This window comes from Diceros bicornis, chromosome 26, assembly GCF_020826845.1.
Source record: "Diceros bicornis minor isolate mBicDic1 chromosome 26, mDicBic1.mat.cur, whole genome shotgun sequence".
NCBI lineage: Eukaryota > Metazoa > Chordata > Mammalia > Perissodactyla > Rhinocerotidae > Diceros > Diceros bicornis.
The window spans coordinates 38,285,785-38,296,931 of NC_080765.1; the positions used below are offsets into that span (position 1 = coordinate 38,285,785).

The 11,147-nt window shown below is 59.8% G+C and overlaps 2 protein-coding genes across 4 annotated transcripts in view; one reads left to right on the forward strand and one right to left on the reverse strand.

The window, feature by feature from the left end:
* TXNDC11 (thioredoxin domain containing 11) overlaps positions 1 to 694 on the forward strand; it is a 59,141-nt gene extending 58,447 nt beyond the window's left edge. For all 3 annotated transcript variants that reach the window (XM_058570039.1, XM_058570040.1, XM_058570042.1), the window contains one exon: positions 3 to 694. In XM_058570039.1, the coding sequence (XP_058426022.1) occupies positions 3 to 645 (643 nt within the window). In that variant the 3' untranslated portion in view covers positions 646 to 694. The remainder of the gene's footprint in view (positions 1 to 2) is intronic.
* On the reverse strand, positions 688 to 11,080 carry SNN (stannin). The gene is made up of 2 exons (XM_058570043.1): positions 11,010 to 11,080; positions 688 to 3,905 (listed from the first exon to the last, which is right to left on the reverse strand). Exon 2 carries the CDS (start codon positions 3,815 to 3,817, stop codon positions 3,554 to 3,556), a length of 264 nt encoding a protein of 87 aa, XP_058426026.1. The 5' UTR covers positions 3,818 to 3,905; positions 11,010 to 11,080; the 3' UTR covers positions 688 to 3,553.
* Between the last annotated feature and the right edge of the window lie 67 nt (positions 11,081 to 11,147).

An 11,147-nucleotide genomic window follows, 5' to 3' on the forward strand; every position in this document is an offset into this window, starting at 1 on the left:
AGAAAGGACCTCAGTGTGAAATACCCCGAAGACCTGCCCATCACCCTCCCAAATCTGCTGCGGTTCATTCTGCATCACTCAGACCCTGCTTCTGCTCCCCAGGACTTGGCTAACGCTCCCACCAAAGAGTGTCTCCAGAGTGAGGCAGTCTTACAGCAGGGGCACATCTCCCATTTGGAGAGGGAGATCCAGAAACTGAGGGCGGAGATCAGCACCCTTCAGCACGCGCAAGTGCAGGTGGAGGCCCGGCTCTCCAGCGCGCGCAGGGACGAGCACCAGCTGCTGCGGCAGAAGCAGACCCTGGAGCAGCAGCACAGCCTGCTGCAGCTGCACAGCGAGCAGCTGCAGGCCCTGTACGAGCAGAAAACCCAGGAGCTCGAGGAGCTGGCCCGCAGGCTCCAGGAGCTGGCCGACGCCTCGGAAAACCTCCTCACCGAGAACACGTGGCTCAAGATCCTGGTGGCGACCATGGAGCGGAAACTGGAGGGCAAGGCCAGAGCTGAAAACCCCGCTCCCCCGGAAGAGGCGCACTCTGACCGCCCCGAGCCCTCGGGGGCCCCCCGGTTACCTGGCAGCACTCCTCCGCCTTCCAGTGCCAGCTCCGCACTGGCGTCGGACAGGAGCCCTGAGAACAGGACAGACTAACTTTTTAAATGACGTGAAGAAATCAGAGGTGAAAACTGTACATTGGGAATATATTTATGCAAATTTTATTGAAATTTATTGTAAATAAAGATTTTCTCAGTGGTCTAGAAAATCAGTTTGAATGTCATTCAGCTTTTATTGAATAGGGACGACATCCCTTCCACTTATTGCACAAACTTGGTAGCTTTGAGACAAAAACAGTAGCACAGTCCACTTGAAGATGTGTCTGAGAAATCAGTCCGTGTTTTGGTGGCTCAGTGTCAGAGTGTCTCCCCATGCCCCTCCTTGCTTCTGTGATGACATGTAGGATGAAAGTTTAATTTTGCCTGACTAGTCAGAAAACTTGAACGCAACAGTTGGGCTATTCAGAAAGAATTCAATGAGAGGTCATAACTAAGCCATTTGAGTGTGTGGCTCTGGTGTCTATGCTAAAAAAGTAGCTACTGATAAACAAGAGCAGTGAGACCTATTATGTGGCTCTTCACCAGTTCTACAGGCACCTTCACTCTCCTCCCAGAGACCCCATGAGTGCCCCTCCGTGCCTGTGACCCTCACCCGGGCCTGGCCTGACGCAAGCTGTAAAGATGTCGTCCCCCACAACCGGAGCTGGGATAAGAAACCTCCAGAGAGAAAGGAGAAAGTGACATTTCATCATTTCAAAACCAAAACTTCACTGGCACAGTTAAAACCCTCAGGGCAAGTCTGATAGTCAAGCGATGTCATTTCCGGGCTCAGGCTCAGAGACTGAAGATGCGTGTCCCAGGTGCTCCTTGGTTACTGGGTGGACACAGCTAGGTGAGTGGTGCTGGCTGTGGAAAGTAGAGGTAGAAAGCTTGGAAGTTCTGAAATGCAAGGGGAATGGATCAAAACCCCTCCACCTTCCACGTATTTCTTGAGCATCCTTCATTAGAGAGCAAACCCTCTCCTTGATCTTCCAGTTGGCACCTTTGGGACTTCGTCGCCCCTCCTCGCCCATACCCTGTCCTGCCCACTCCAGCCTGCAGGGCCTCTGCTGGTTTGCAGCCTAACTCTCAGGCTTGGCCATCCCATTAGGGGCCAGAGACGTTTCCTCTCCTGTCCTGAAGCCCAGCTGCCTTCTAAGGGCTCCTCAGTAGCCCATCCATGGTCCCTCAGTCCTGCCTGCAGCTCAGATTGCCTAACCAGCTCCCCCTCCCGCTCCCCAAGCTGGCACTTAATGTTCGATCCCCAATTTAGGTGTATGCTGCTAAAATAAGTGTTCCCTAAGCTCCCTCCTTGGGGTTCTAGAAAGCAGATTAGTTCAACATGCTTTTAGAGGACACTTGGATGAGGCCAGAGGAGTGGCCTTCAGCCTGACCAGGAGGCCAGAACTTTGGGGGGTGCTGGTAGCCACCTGGGAGCTCCCTGCCCATGCTGCTGGCACGCAGCTGAAGTGCTCAAGGGCCAGCGCTCCGAGGTTGAGCCAGGGCTGGCTTCCCATTTATCACCAAAGATGCCAACATAAGTCACGTTTTAATCATGACCATTTAGAATGTGCTTACAGTGGTGGGATTAAAAATCGAAGCGAGTTCACTGAAGTATGCACAAAGGTCACTTTGGAGATGCAGGCTATAGGGGCGCTGGCCCCACGGAGAGCCACCAACTCCTCATCTTGGCGAAAACCAAGTCCTGAACTTGAAACTCACTCTCACTCATCGCCACCCCAGTGCCCACTAAGCACGGGCTGTTGGGGAGCCACCTGGGGGCTGCTGTGTGCACGTGCACACAAGAAATGACCTTCCACCACACTCGGTGCCCTTAGAGCGGGGTCAGGGGGCTCCCTCTAGGTGACCACCGAGGAAAGTGAATCCAGCACCCAGCAGGTGGGTGGTAATCTGAGAAGAAAGGAAGCTAATTTGTGAAAAGGGAAGGGGGTAAAAACCCTCAAGTCCCCTGCCCCTGCCCTCCAGTGCAGAAAATATTAAATACAACAACAAATAAAAAACACAATTTTCTCTTTCTTGGGCCAATTGGGTTTCAGATAAAGGTCGCCTCCATGGACTCTGGTGTTTCTAGCGAAGCCTGCGCTAAGTAATGCCAGGTGGGGGCAGCGGGTGGGGACGGCGACAGGGGAGTGCTCAGCATGCTCAAGACCAAAGGGGCAAGAAACTGCTCTGCCACTAGGACGCCTGGCAGCCATCGGGACTCGTGTCCTGACTCGTCCTTCACCGGCCCCCAGGCGGCTGCAGTAGCTTCCTTGCAATAACTCCACTATGAACAGGAACTGGAATTTAACGACTGAATCTAGCTAGAGAAAGAGGGGGGCGTGGTTCTTCTCTCATCCATTGCTAACCAAGCAGAAATCACCAACGCCCCCCACGGGTCAGCCATGAGACCCAACACTGACGCGTCACGTCCTCTCGTCCTCTCCGTACGCAAGTTATATACATTAGAGACCCCCACCAAGTGCCCCTTGGGCCTTACATGTCTAAGACCCTCCCCCATAGCCATCATTAGTACAGTCAGTCCCATGTGCTCTATACAATATTTTTAAAAATCAGCAAAAAAGGCTTAAGTACGTGCTTCTGGGGCCTATTGACAGTTCACAGGTTTGTGAGTTCACGCGTTACAGTAGTAGCTCCATCAAAAACAGGCTCAGCTAAACATTCAAGTAACAAAAGCGCTACGGGGCCGTCAGCCCCAGCAAGGTCGGGCCTGCCCACTGCCTGCAATGGGCAGCCCCACCAGGAGGCCGAGGGGAGCCCAGGGCCACCGAGGCCCGGCTCAGGACAGCTGGGGCCCCGGGAGTCAGTGCATGCGATGACGAAGCCTGGCGAGGCCATGCCAGCAGTGTCAACCCTTCCTCTCAAATGGCAGCATGTCTGTGGTTCCGCCCCTCCTGCGCCTCTCGGCTGGCTGCAGACGGGCCCAGGAGCCTCCGCATCTCAGCTCAGCCGTGGACTTCTGGACCGTTGGGGGTCAGCTTGGCCTTCCTCTCCACGCACGGTCCCTTGGCCGAGTACTGCACCAGCAGGAACGGCTCCTTGGTCTCCCCATCCCCCACGATGCTCTCCTCGTCCTCCGACTGGCTGATGCGCTGCAGCCGCAGGTAGCACCAGCAGCCCAGGATCAAGGCCCCCAGGGCAGCGATGGCGATGAGGATGACAATGACCGTGACCACGCCCGTGGTGGGGCTGTGGTCCATAATAGACATGGTCAGCGCTTGGGGAGGCTGGCGCCGCACGAAGCTCTTGGGGGCAGCTGGCTCAGAGAGGCTGGAACTCAGGCAGGAGACCAGAGCCCTGAAAGACAAAGCAGGGTGAGGCTACCTCGGGGACTCCAGCGGGGACCCCGCCAGCTCATGAGCCGGGGTCTATTTTTAATCCGTTCTTAAGCCTGACCGTCCGGCCCTCATCCTAGTGGAAAACATGCTGGTTGGCTTTCGCTGTTTGTTTGTTCATGACATCACCCCCTCTTCGCTCACCCCAACCCCCTTCCATTCACCATCTTTGACACCCTCAGTGCTTCTGCTTCCAGGCAGGCAGTCACCCTCACTCAGCCACGGAGCCTGAGAGGCAGGTGAGGGGGGCACCCACGACCTGTGACCTCACTGCAGCAGAGGCTGCAAGAGGGTCTGTTTAAGGTGAATGTTCTGGAAGGCTCAGGGACTGAAAGGAGCCAGTGCTTCACGATGGCCAGAGATGAGGGATTCGATAGCAGGGAAATGACATCAGCCCTCTCACAAACAGGCGACATATATAGCTCAACCAAGTCTTCCGGAACACCTGTGAGCGGGTGCAGCCAACAACAGCCTTTGCCCACAAGGGGACTGCAGCAGCTGGGGAAGAGCCCTGAGCCACCACACACCCTCTGAGAGGGACGCCGGGCAGCAGAGTCCTGGGAGATGGAGGCACTCGGGAGAGCTCTAGGAAGGGCGGGGAGAGCGGGACAGACCAGACCCTGCCCTCACCGAGCTCAGCGCCTGGCACAGGAGCCAGACCACAGAGGATCAGTACACTGAACGCCTGTCACTACAAATGCGGGAATGCGGTGTCAGGAACACAGGGGACCGGGTGCCATGATACTAAACTGGTTGTGGCAGGTGATACTCAGGGAGGCGATGCTGACACTGACACGTGCAGGAAGAGCTAGCCCTCGGGGAAGAGCAGTCCTGGCAGGAGACCTGCATCTGCTGAGGCTCTGAAGGTGGGAGAGGGCCTGCTGGCGAGCGCGAAGAGCTGAGAGCCCCGGCGGCTGGAGCTGGAGCATCAGCCGGCTGGGTGGGGGGCGGGGAGGGGGCGTATGCGGGGGACCACCACTTCCTAGTCTCGTCACCTCAGACAACTCCTTCCACCTCGCTGAGCCTCGAACCCTCCTCTGTTACTGGGGCTAGTGAGGGGCAAAGGAGAGCGTGGCTGCAGGAAGCACAGAAGATACAAAACACCCCGACTCGAGGTCTGACTCTAAGTGACACCCCAAGGCCCAGCCAGTGACACCCACAGAGGCTGGAGGTGCTAAAGCTAGCAGGCTCTCTGGGGTCCCAAGACCCTGTACTTGTTTATTTCTCCTGCCTTGCCGAACACGGAGCAAATAACAGTAACTAACACCCAGGTGGTTACAAGGCTGAGAAAGAGCCTGCGACACCTCGGGCGTGGGGCGGCATGAAGTGGAAGTCGACGCTCAGGAAGAGCTAGCTGTGGGAGTTCATTTTTGTGAGAAGACTGACATCGGCATAGGTGGACAGCGCTGGAAAGGGAAGGTTTTCCCTCCAAACAGGATGGAGCCCCTCATCCTTGAGCAATAACTGCCTTAAGCGGAAATGATTCTTAGCCACACCAGGGAGTCTCCCCACCTCACCCAAGGCCAGGTTGGCCTGAAGGTCGGTCAAAGGCAGCCAAGTTGAAGCCCCTGGAGTCTGTCCAGGGAGCAGGCCCTGGGAAAACGCTGCAGACCCCGGAGCGTGGCCCTGCAACCATACCCACGTTTGCAGAGGGGTCCTGGGCAGAAGGGGGCAATATCCCTGGAGTCTGCCCGCTTCTGACCACCTCCAGGGTCCAGCCGCTGCCAGCACTCTCAACAGGCCCCCTGGTCCACCCGTGCAAGCCCACTGCAGCCAGCGCCCTGACACTCAGAGGAAAGGTGCCCAGTCCTCAGAGTGACCTAGAGGACCGGACACAATGCGTCCCCACCCCTGCTCCCAGCCGTAATGACCCCTCCTGCCTCCAGGCCTCTGCCCAAGTGCTCTGCTCCCCTGACCCTTATTCCGTGGTCCTCAACTGGGGGTGACTGTGCCCTTCAGGGGACATCTGGCAACGTATGGAGACATTTGTGGTTGTCACAACCGGCGGTGGGGGTGTTACTGGTATCGAGTGGGTAGAGGCCAGGGATGCTGCTCAACGTCCCTCAGTGCACGGGCGGCCCCACAACAAAGATCCGGCCGCAAATATCAGTAGTGTGGACGGTGAGAGACGCTGGCCTAGTTAACTCGAGTTCAGGCAGGGAAGCCTTCCTGACCCGCAGTCCAGGAGGGTCTCTGCGTCCCGCGACTGCCCTGCTCCCTCCCGCTGGGCACTGGCCTCAGTTTGCAACACTGGTTTCTGTAGCAGGACCATCTGGTTAGCACCTACCTCTCCCATCGGACTGTGCGCTCCATGAGTGGCCTTGCACACTTCTGTGCCCCCAAGTGCACAGATCATCCTGGCCTCTCCTCTGCCACCATCAGGGCTGCTATCAGCTCCCACAACCCCGCTCAGCCTGTCCTCTCAGGCCTCCAGACAGGACAAGTGACCCCCGAGCTCCAGAGAGCCTGCCGGCTGCAGCTGGGTGAAGCTGTCCCAACCTCTGTGCTCACTTCCTGCTGAGACACCACGTACCCGCCTTGTCCCTCGCTCTCCCCACCTGGACCTCTGGTGTCCAGTGCCTGCTGGGGCGCCTGCCCTCCCACCAGGCTCCTGGACAGGAAGGCCAGTCTGGATCAATTTGGAAGGGCAAGTGTGTCTCTTTGGGGAGTGGGGGTGGTTCAGAGGCAGGAAGTGGGAGATCAAACAACAGCAGCAAGACTGGGGAGGGGGGGACCCCAGGAGGTGCCCACGAGTCCAGGGGGAAGCCAGCGGTTCCAGGGCTAATGCGGAAACTGAGGCAGAAGCAGCCCCAGCTCAAAAAGACCCTCTGAGAGGAGTGGTGACCTCAAAACCCTGTCTGCTGCCCCACCCCCAGGCCAGGAGGCGTGGGCAGAGCCAGGTGACCAGGCCATACTCATGCCTGGTCCCCGGTCCTCCCCTGAACGCACATGTGTGTTCGTTCACTCACTCGGCAAGTATTTCCTGAGAACTGATCTTTTAAAATCTCTGATCACGTCATCCCCTGCTCAGAACCATCCCCGGCATCAGCAGAGAATCCAAATTCCCTGCCTCCTCGGGCTTCTTTACACCCTCCCCGCCTCCCACCTCAAGGCTTCTGCACTTTCTGTTCCTTCTGCCTGCCTGGAATGTTCTTCCCTGACTGTCCTATGACTGGCTGCTTCCTATTATTCGGGACTTTCTCAGAAGGAGCCTCTTGGGGGATGCCTTTCCAGACCACCCTGGCTGCAGATGCCCCTCCGCCCCACACTCGCCCCCCGCCGCCCCCCGTGCTCTTTGCTACCTGGAATTGTCTTGCGTCAGGCAATGTGTTTCCCTGGCTGCTGTCTCCTCCCTGCAGTGGACTCGGAGCCTGTAAGAGGAGGACACCGTCCATCTTGCCCACTGCTGGCTCCCCAGCCCTACGATCGGCACACAGCAGGTGCTCCATCAGTGTCTGCTGAGGGTTCCGAGCCCCGGGATAGAGTGATGAGTTAGAAGAGACCATGATCACCCTTGGCGCCCTGCCACCCTCAGCCAGCTCCCTAACCTCAAAGCCACTTCCGGGACCCTGGGCATGGGTCCCGTGCCTGTCCCAACAGACTCAAGGAAGCTGGCAGCCTGCGTGGGAGGACAGGCCGCAGCCTGCGGGCAGGCGCAGGAGCAACACGTGCAAGTGGATCCTGGGCAGGCCGGAGCCCACGGAGGGGCAGCTGTCTCCACGCGTGCTGTGGGGGAGAGGAGGAGGCCACCGAGAAACAGAGCCCACACGAAACCTGAAGCATGAGGGCGGCCGGCCCGTTCCCCCTGGACCCCCTTGGCTTGGGCTGGATGCCAACCGCTTGCTTTGCCTCCCCTGGGCCTCCCTCATGCCCCTCTGAGCCCAGGTGGCTCCTGCAAGTCAGCTGACCCCTCCCCCGGTCCAGAAAAGCCCAGAGGGTGGGACAGGGAGGGCCGCAGCTTGGGCTAGGTGGACGCCCAGGGCGGCACATGGGACGCCTGGACCCCCTCAGAACCATCATGGAAGTAGTTAACGTTGATTCCATATAGTCAGTTAATCCTCAACAACCCCTCGGCTAATGCTATTCACTGTGACCACCCCCATTTTACAGATGAGCAAAGTGAGGCACAGAGAGTTTGAGTGGATTGCCCAAGAATAAACAGATAGAAAGCAGAAGTGCGACCCAGCAAAGGGAGGGGTCTTCCAAGTGTCGAGGGTGGGGCCAGCCTGGGGGCCAGAGCACAGCCAGGGGCCTGCGGTCTCTGGGCATCCTGGGGGTGGATGACGGACCATTCTCCCCCACCACCTCTGTGGCATCTCCTTGCCAGCTCCCTCAGTCAGGACAAAGGCTGGCACTGGAAGCCCAAGGCCACTTGGATCCCCCCAAACATACAGGGCCGATCCTTCACCCTCCCTACACCCTCCTGCACTGAGGGCCCTCAGTTTTGCCTTGCTCAGATCTCACCCACCGCTCCTGGAGAAATAAGCTCTAAAGGCCAGCCTCGCCCGTGAAGAGGCCACCCTCTGAGGCCCCCACCCGCTGCCCCCTCTGCCCACCAGTGGGCTCAAAAGGACAGTCCCCACCTCAGCCACCAGTGAGCTGAGGGCGGGCGTCTCCCACTGTCCCGCTGTCCCTCAGAGGCCCCCAGCTTAGCTCTTCCCCAATGTCAGGCGGCGTTCCAGTTACTCCTGCCTCTTCATGGGACCCCAAACTAAGCTTTAACCCCACTTCACAGGCCACTCCACACGCTCAAGGCCCAAGGAGGCCACAGCCAACAGCAGCGCAGATCTGAGTCCTCTCCTTCGGTCCACCCCACCCCTCCACTCGCTACTGTGAGTTGTTTTGACCCAGCCAAGCAAGCTGCTCCCAATGGCCTCGATTGCTCAGTGTGCAAAATGGGAATGAGGCCCTGACTTCCCCAGCCAGGCTGTGGGGAGGATGAGAAGAGATAAGAAATGTGGAAACGGAAGGGCCATGGGCCACCGGGTCTGCATGTCACCAAGCACCACGGCTTCCTGGGTGCCACAGGGAGTGCAGTGAGCCCTTAGGATCTCCCCACCCCCCCACAAGGACCTGCCTCCCAAGAGGGCACGAGGCCTGGTCCCGGCCCAATGCCACGAAGAGCCTTCCTCAGGGACACACTGCTGCCTCTTCTCGCTTAACTGGGCATGTCACAAGTGTCACCTGGCCCAGCAAGACGCCAGCTCGCCACTCCTGCCCTGCAGCCTCCACCTTCTGGGGCTGCCCTGCTTACCAGAAGCCAATCTATCCCTCAGGGACTTCCAGCACCGCCCCTAGGGGTTAAGCCAGGCCCCCTCCCCCACAAAGCCATCTGCAGGGTGTGCCAGCAAACCAGGTTCCGCCTCTTCAGGGGACCCCAGTTCACAAACCAGAAACATTTCCTGCCTGGGCTCTGATTAGGAACATAGGATTGTAGGGATGACGGGGCACTGCTGGCACAACCAGGGCGCAGCCAAATGTCTGCTCTGTGCCAGGCCTGAGCAGGTACTGGGAGCCAAGGACCTGAGCATCACCCAAGACCCCTGCCCTCCAAAAGCCAGGACCAAGAACAGCGGGGATGCCGATGGGAGACTTAACAGTTACTGGGCTGTGCCCAGCTCTGCGGCCAATATCATCTCAGCCTCCACCCGCCACCCATTACACCCCCATCCTCCCAAAGAGGAAACTCACACCAGAACCCCCCAGGTTCCCCAGTGCAGAAGAGGAAGCTGGCTGGGGCAGAGCCCGGGGAATGCCCCAAGGTCAATCTGGGCCTCCTGTGGCCCAGGCCTGAGGCTCATGCCCCCACCCTGTGAATCAGCCACTGGTCATTCCCACAGGTTGCCCCCGGGGTCAGCCCACTTGGCCAAACAACTTTGGTAATAACAGGAGATGCCTGACAAAAGTTGGCGATGATTACTATGTGCCACTCTGAGCTAAACACTTCACACAGATCATCTCTTTTCAGCCTCAAAGCAACCCTAGAGCTGAGTTATTACTATGCCCACTTTGCAGCTAAAGAAGCTGGGGCTCAGAGAAGTTAAGTCAATTGCCCAAGGTCACACAGCTCAAGAGTAGTTGCGCACGGATTCAAACCCTGGCAGCCTGGATCCAGAATCCCAGATTTCAACCTCGACACTGAAACGTCGTATTCTTGACCCCCACCTCCCCACTCGGGTGCCTGAGGGTCCAGGGGACAGGTGAATTCCACTCCGACCCCCTCCGGCGCAGGCTGGGTGACCGGGGCCGAGGGCTCGATGCTGGGGACACAGGGATGACAAGCGCCCCGGCAGCTCCCGCGTGCCAAGCGCGGGCGACGTGCAGGCGCGGTGCCAGGCGCGCTCCACGCACCCTCTCATTAACCCCGCCAGGCGACGCCGCCGCCTCCCCCACGCTACTCAGGAGCTAAGCGAGGCCGGAGGGAGGAAGGGGCTCGGCCCGGGGGGCGACAGCTGGAGGGAACGACAGCTGGAGAGGCAACTCCAGTCGCCTGACTGGGGCGGGGGGACGGGGGACCACGAGACCCGGTCATGCCCACGCCGCGCAGTCACCGCCGACGGAACCCGGCACCAAGCGCTGCGGCTCGTCCTCAGTTTCCCCACCTGCGAAACGGGCGCCAGACACTGCCAGGACTCCCACCCCTACCCGCCGGGACCCTCCTTATCACCCTGGGCGCTGCCAGGACCCCCGCCTCCTCCGTTATTTTTAAAAATCCTGAAGCGTCCCGAGGAGCCCGGCAGCCGGCCCGGGGCGCGGAGCTGCGGGCCAGATGCGCTGGGGGGCGGACACCCGCGCCCCGCAAAAGCAGCCGCCGCCCCCCGCCGCCTCCTTTGTCCGGATCTCGCCGCAGCGCAGCGGACAAAGAACCCCCGCCCGCGGGCGCGGCCCCCCGGAACACACCCTCCCCCCGAAGCCGCGCCCCCGGCCGGGCCGCCCCTCCCCCGCCGCAGAGACCCCAGCCCGCGGCCGAGCCGCCCGGCGCGCGCCCCCGCCCCATCCGGGGCCGCCCCTTCCCCTCCTGGAAGCCCCCGCCGGCCGAGCGCCCAGCCCGCCCGGCCCTGCTCACCATGGCGCCGCCCGCAGCCCGGTCCGATCGCCCCGCAGCAGCCCCGCGGGCCCGGCTCCGCCCGCCCGCCAGCCCGGTCCGGCCGCCGCGCACCGTCGGGACGCAGGAGCCCCGCTCTGCGGCGGGCGGGGCAGCTCC

Bases quoted from the DNA above. Each gene is read 5' to 3' on its own strand.
- SNN (XM_058570043.1), bottom strand. From the start codon at position 3,817: ATGTCTATTATGGACCACAGCCCCACCACGGGCGTGGTCACGGTCATT.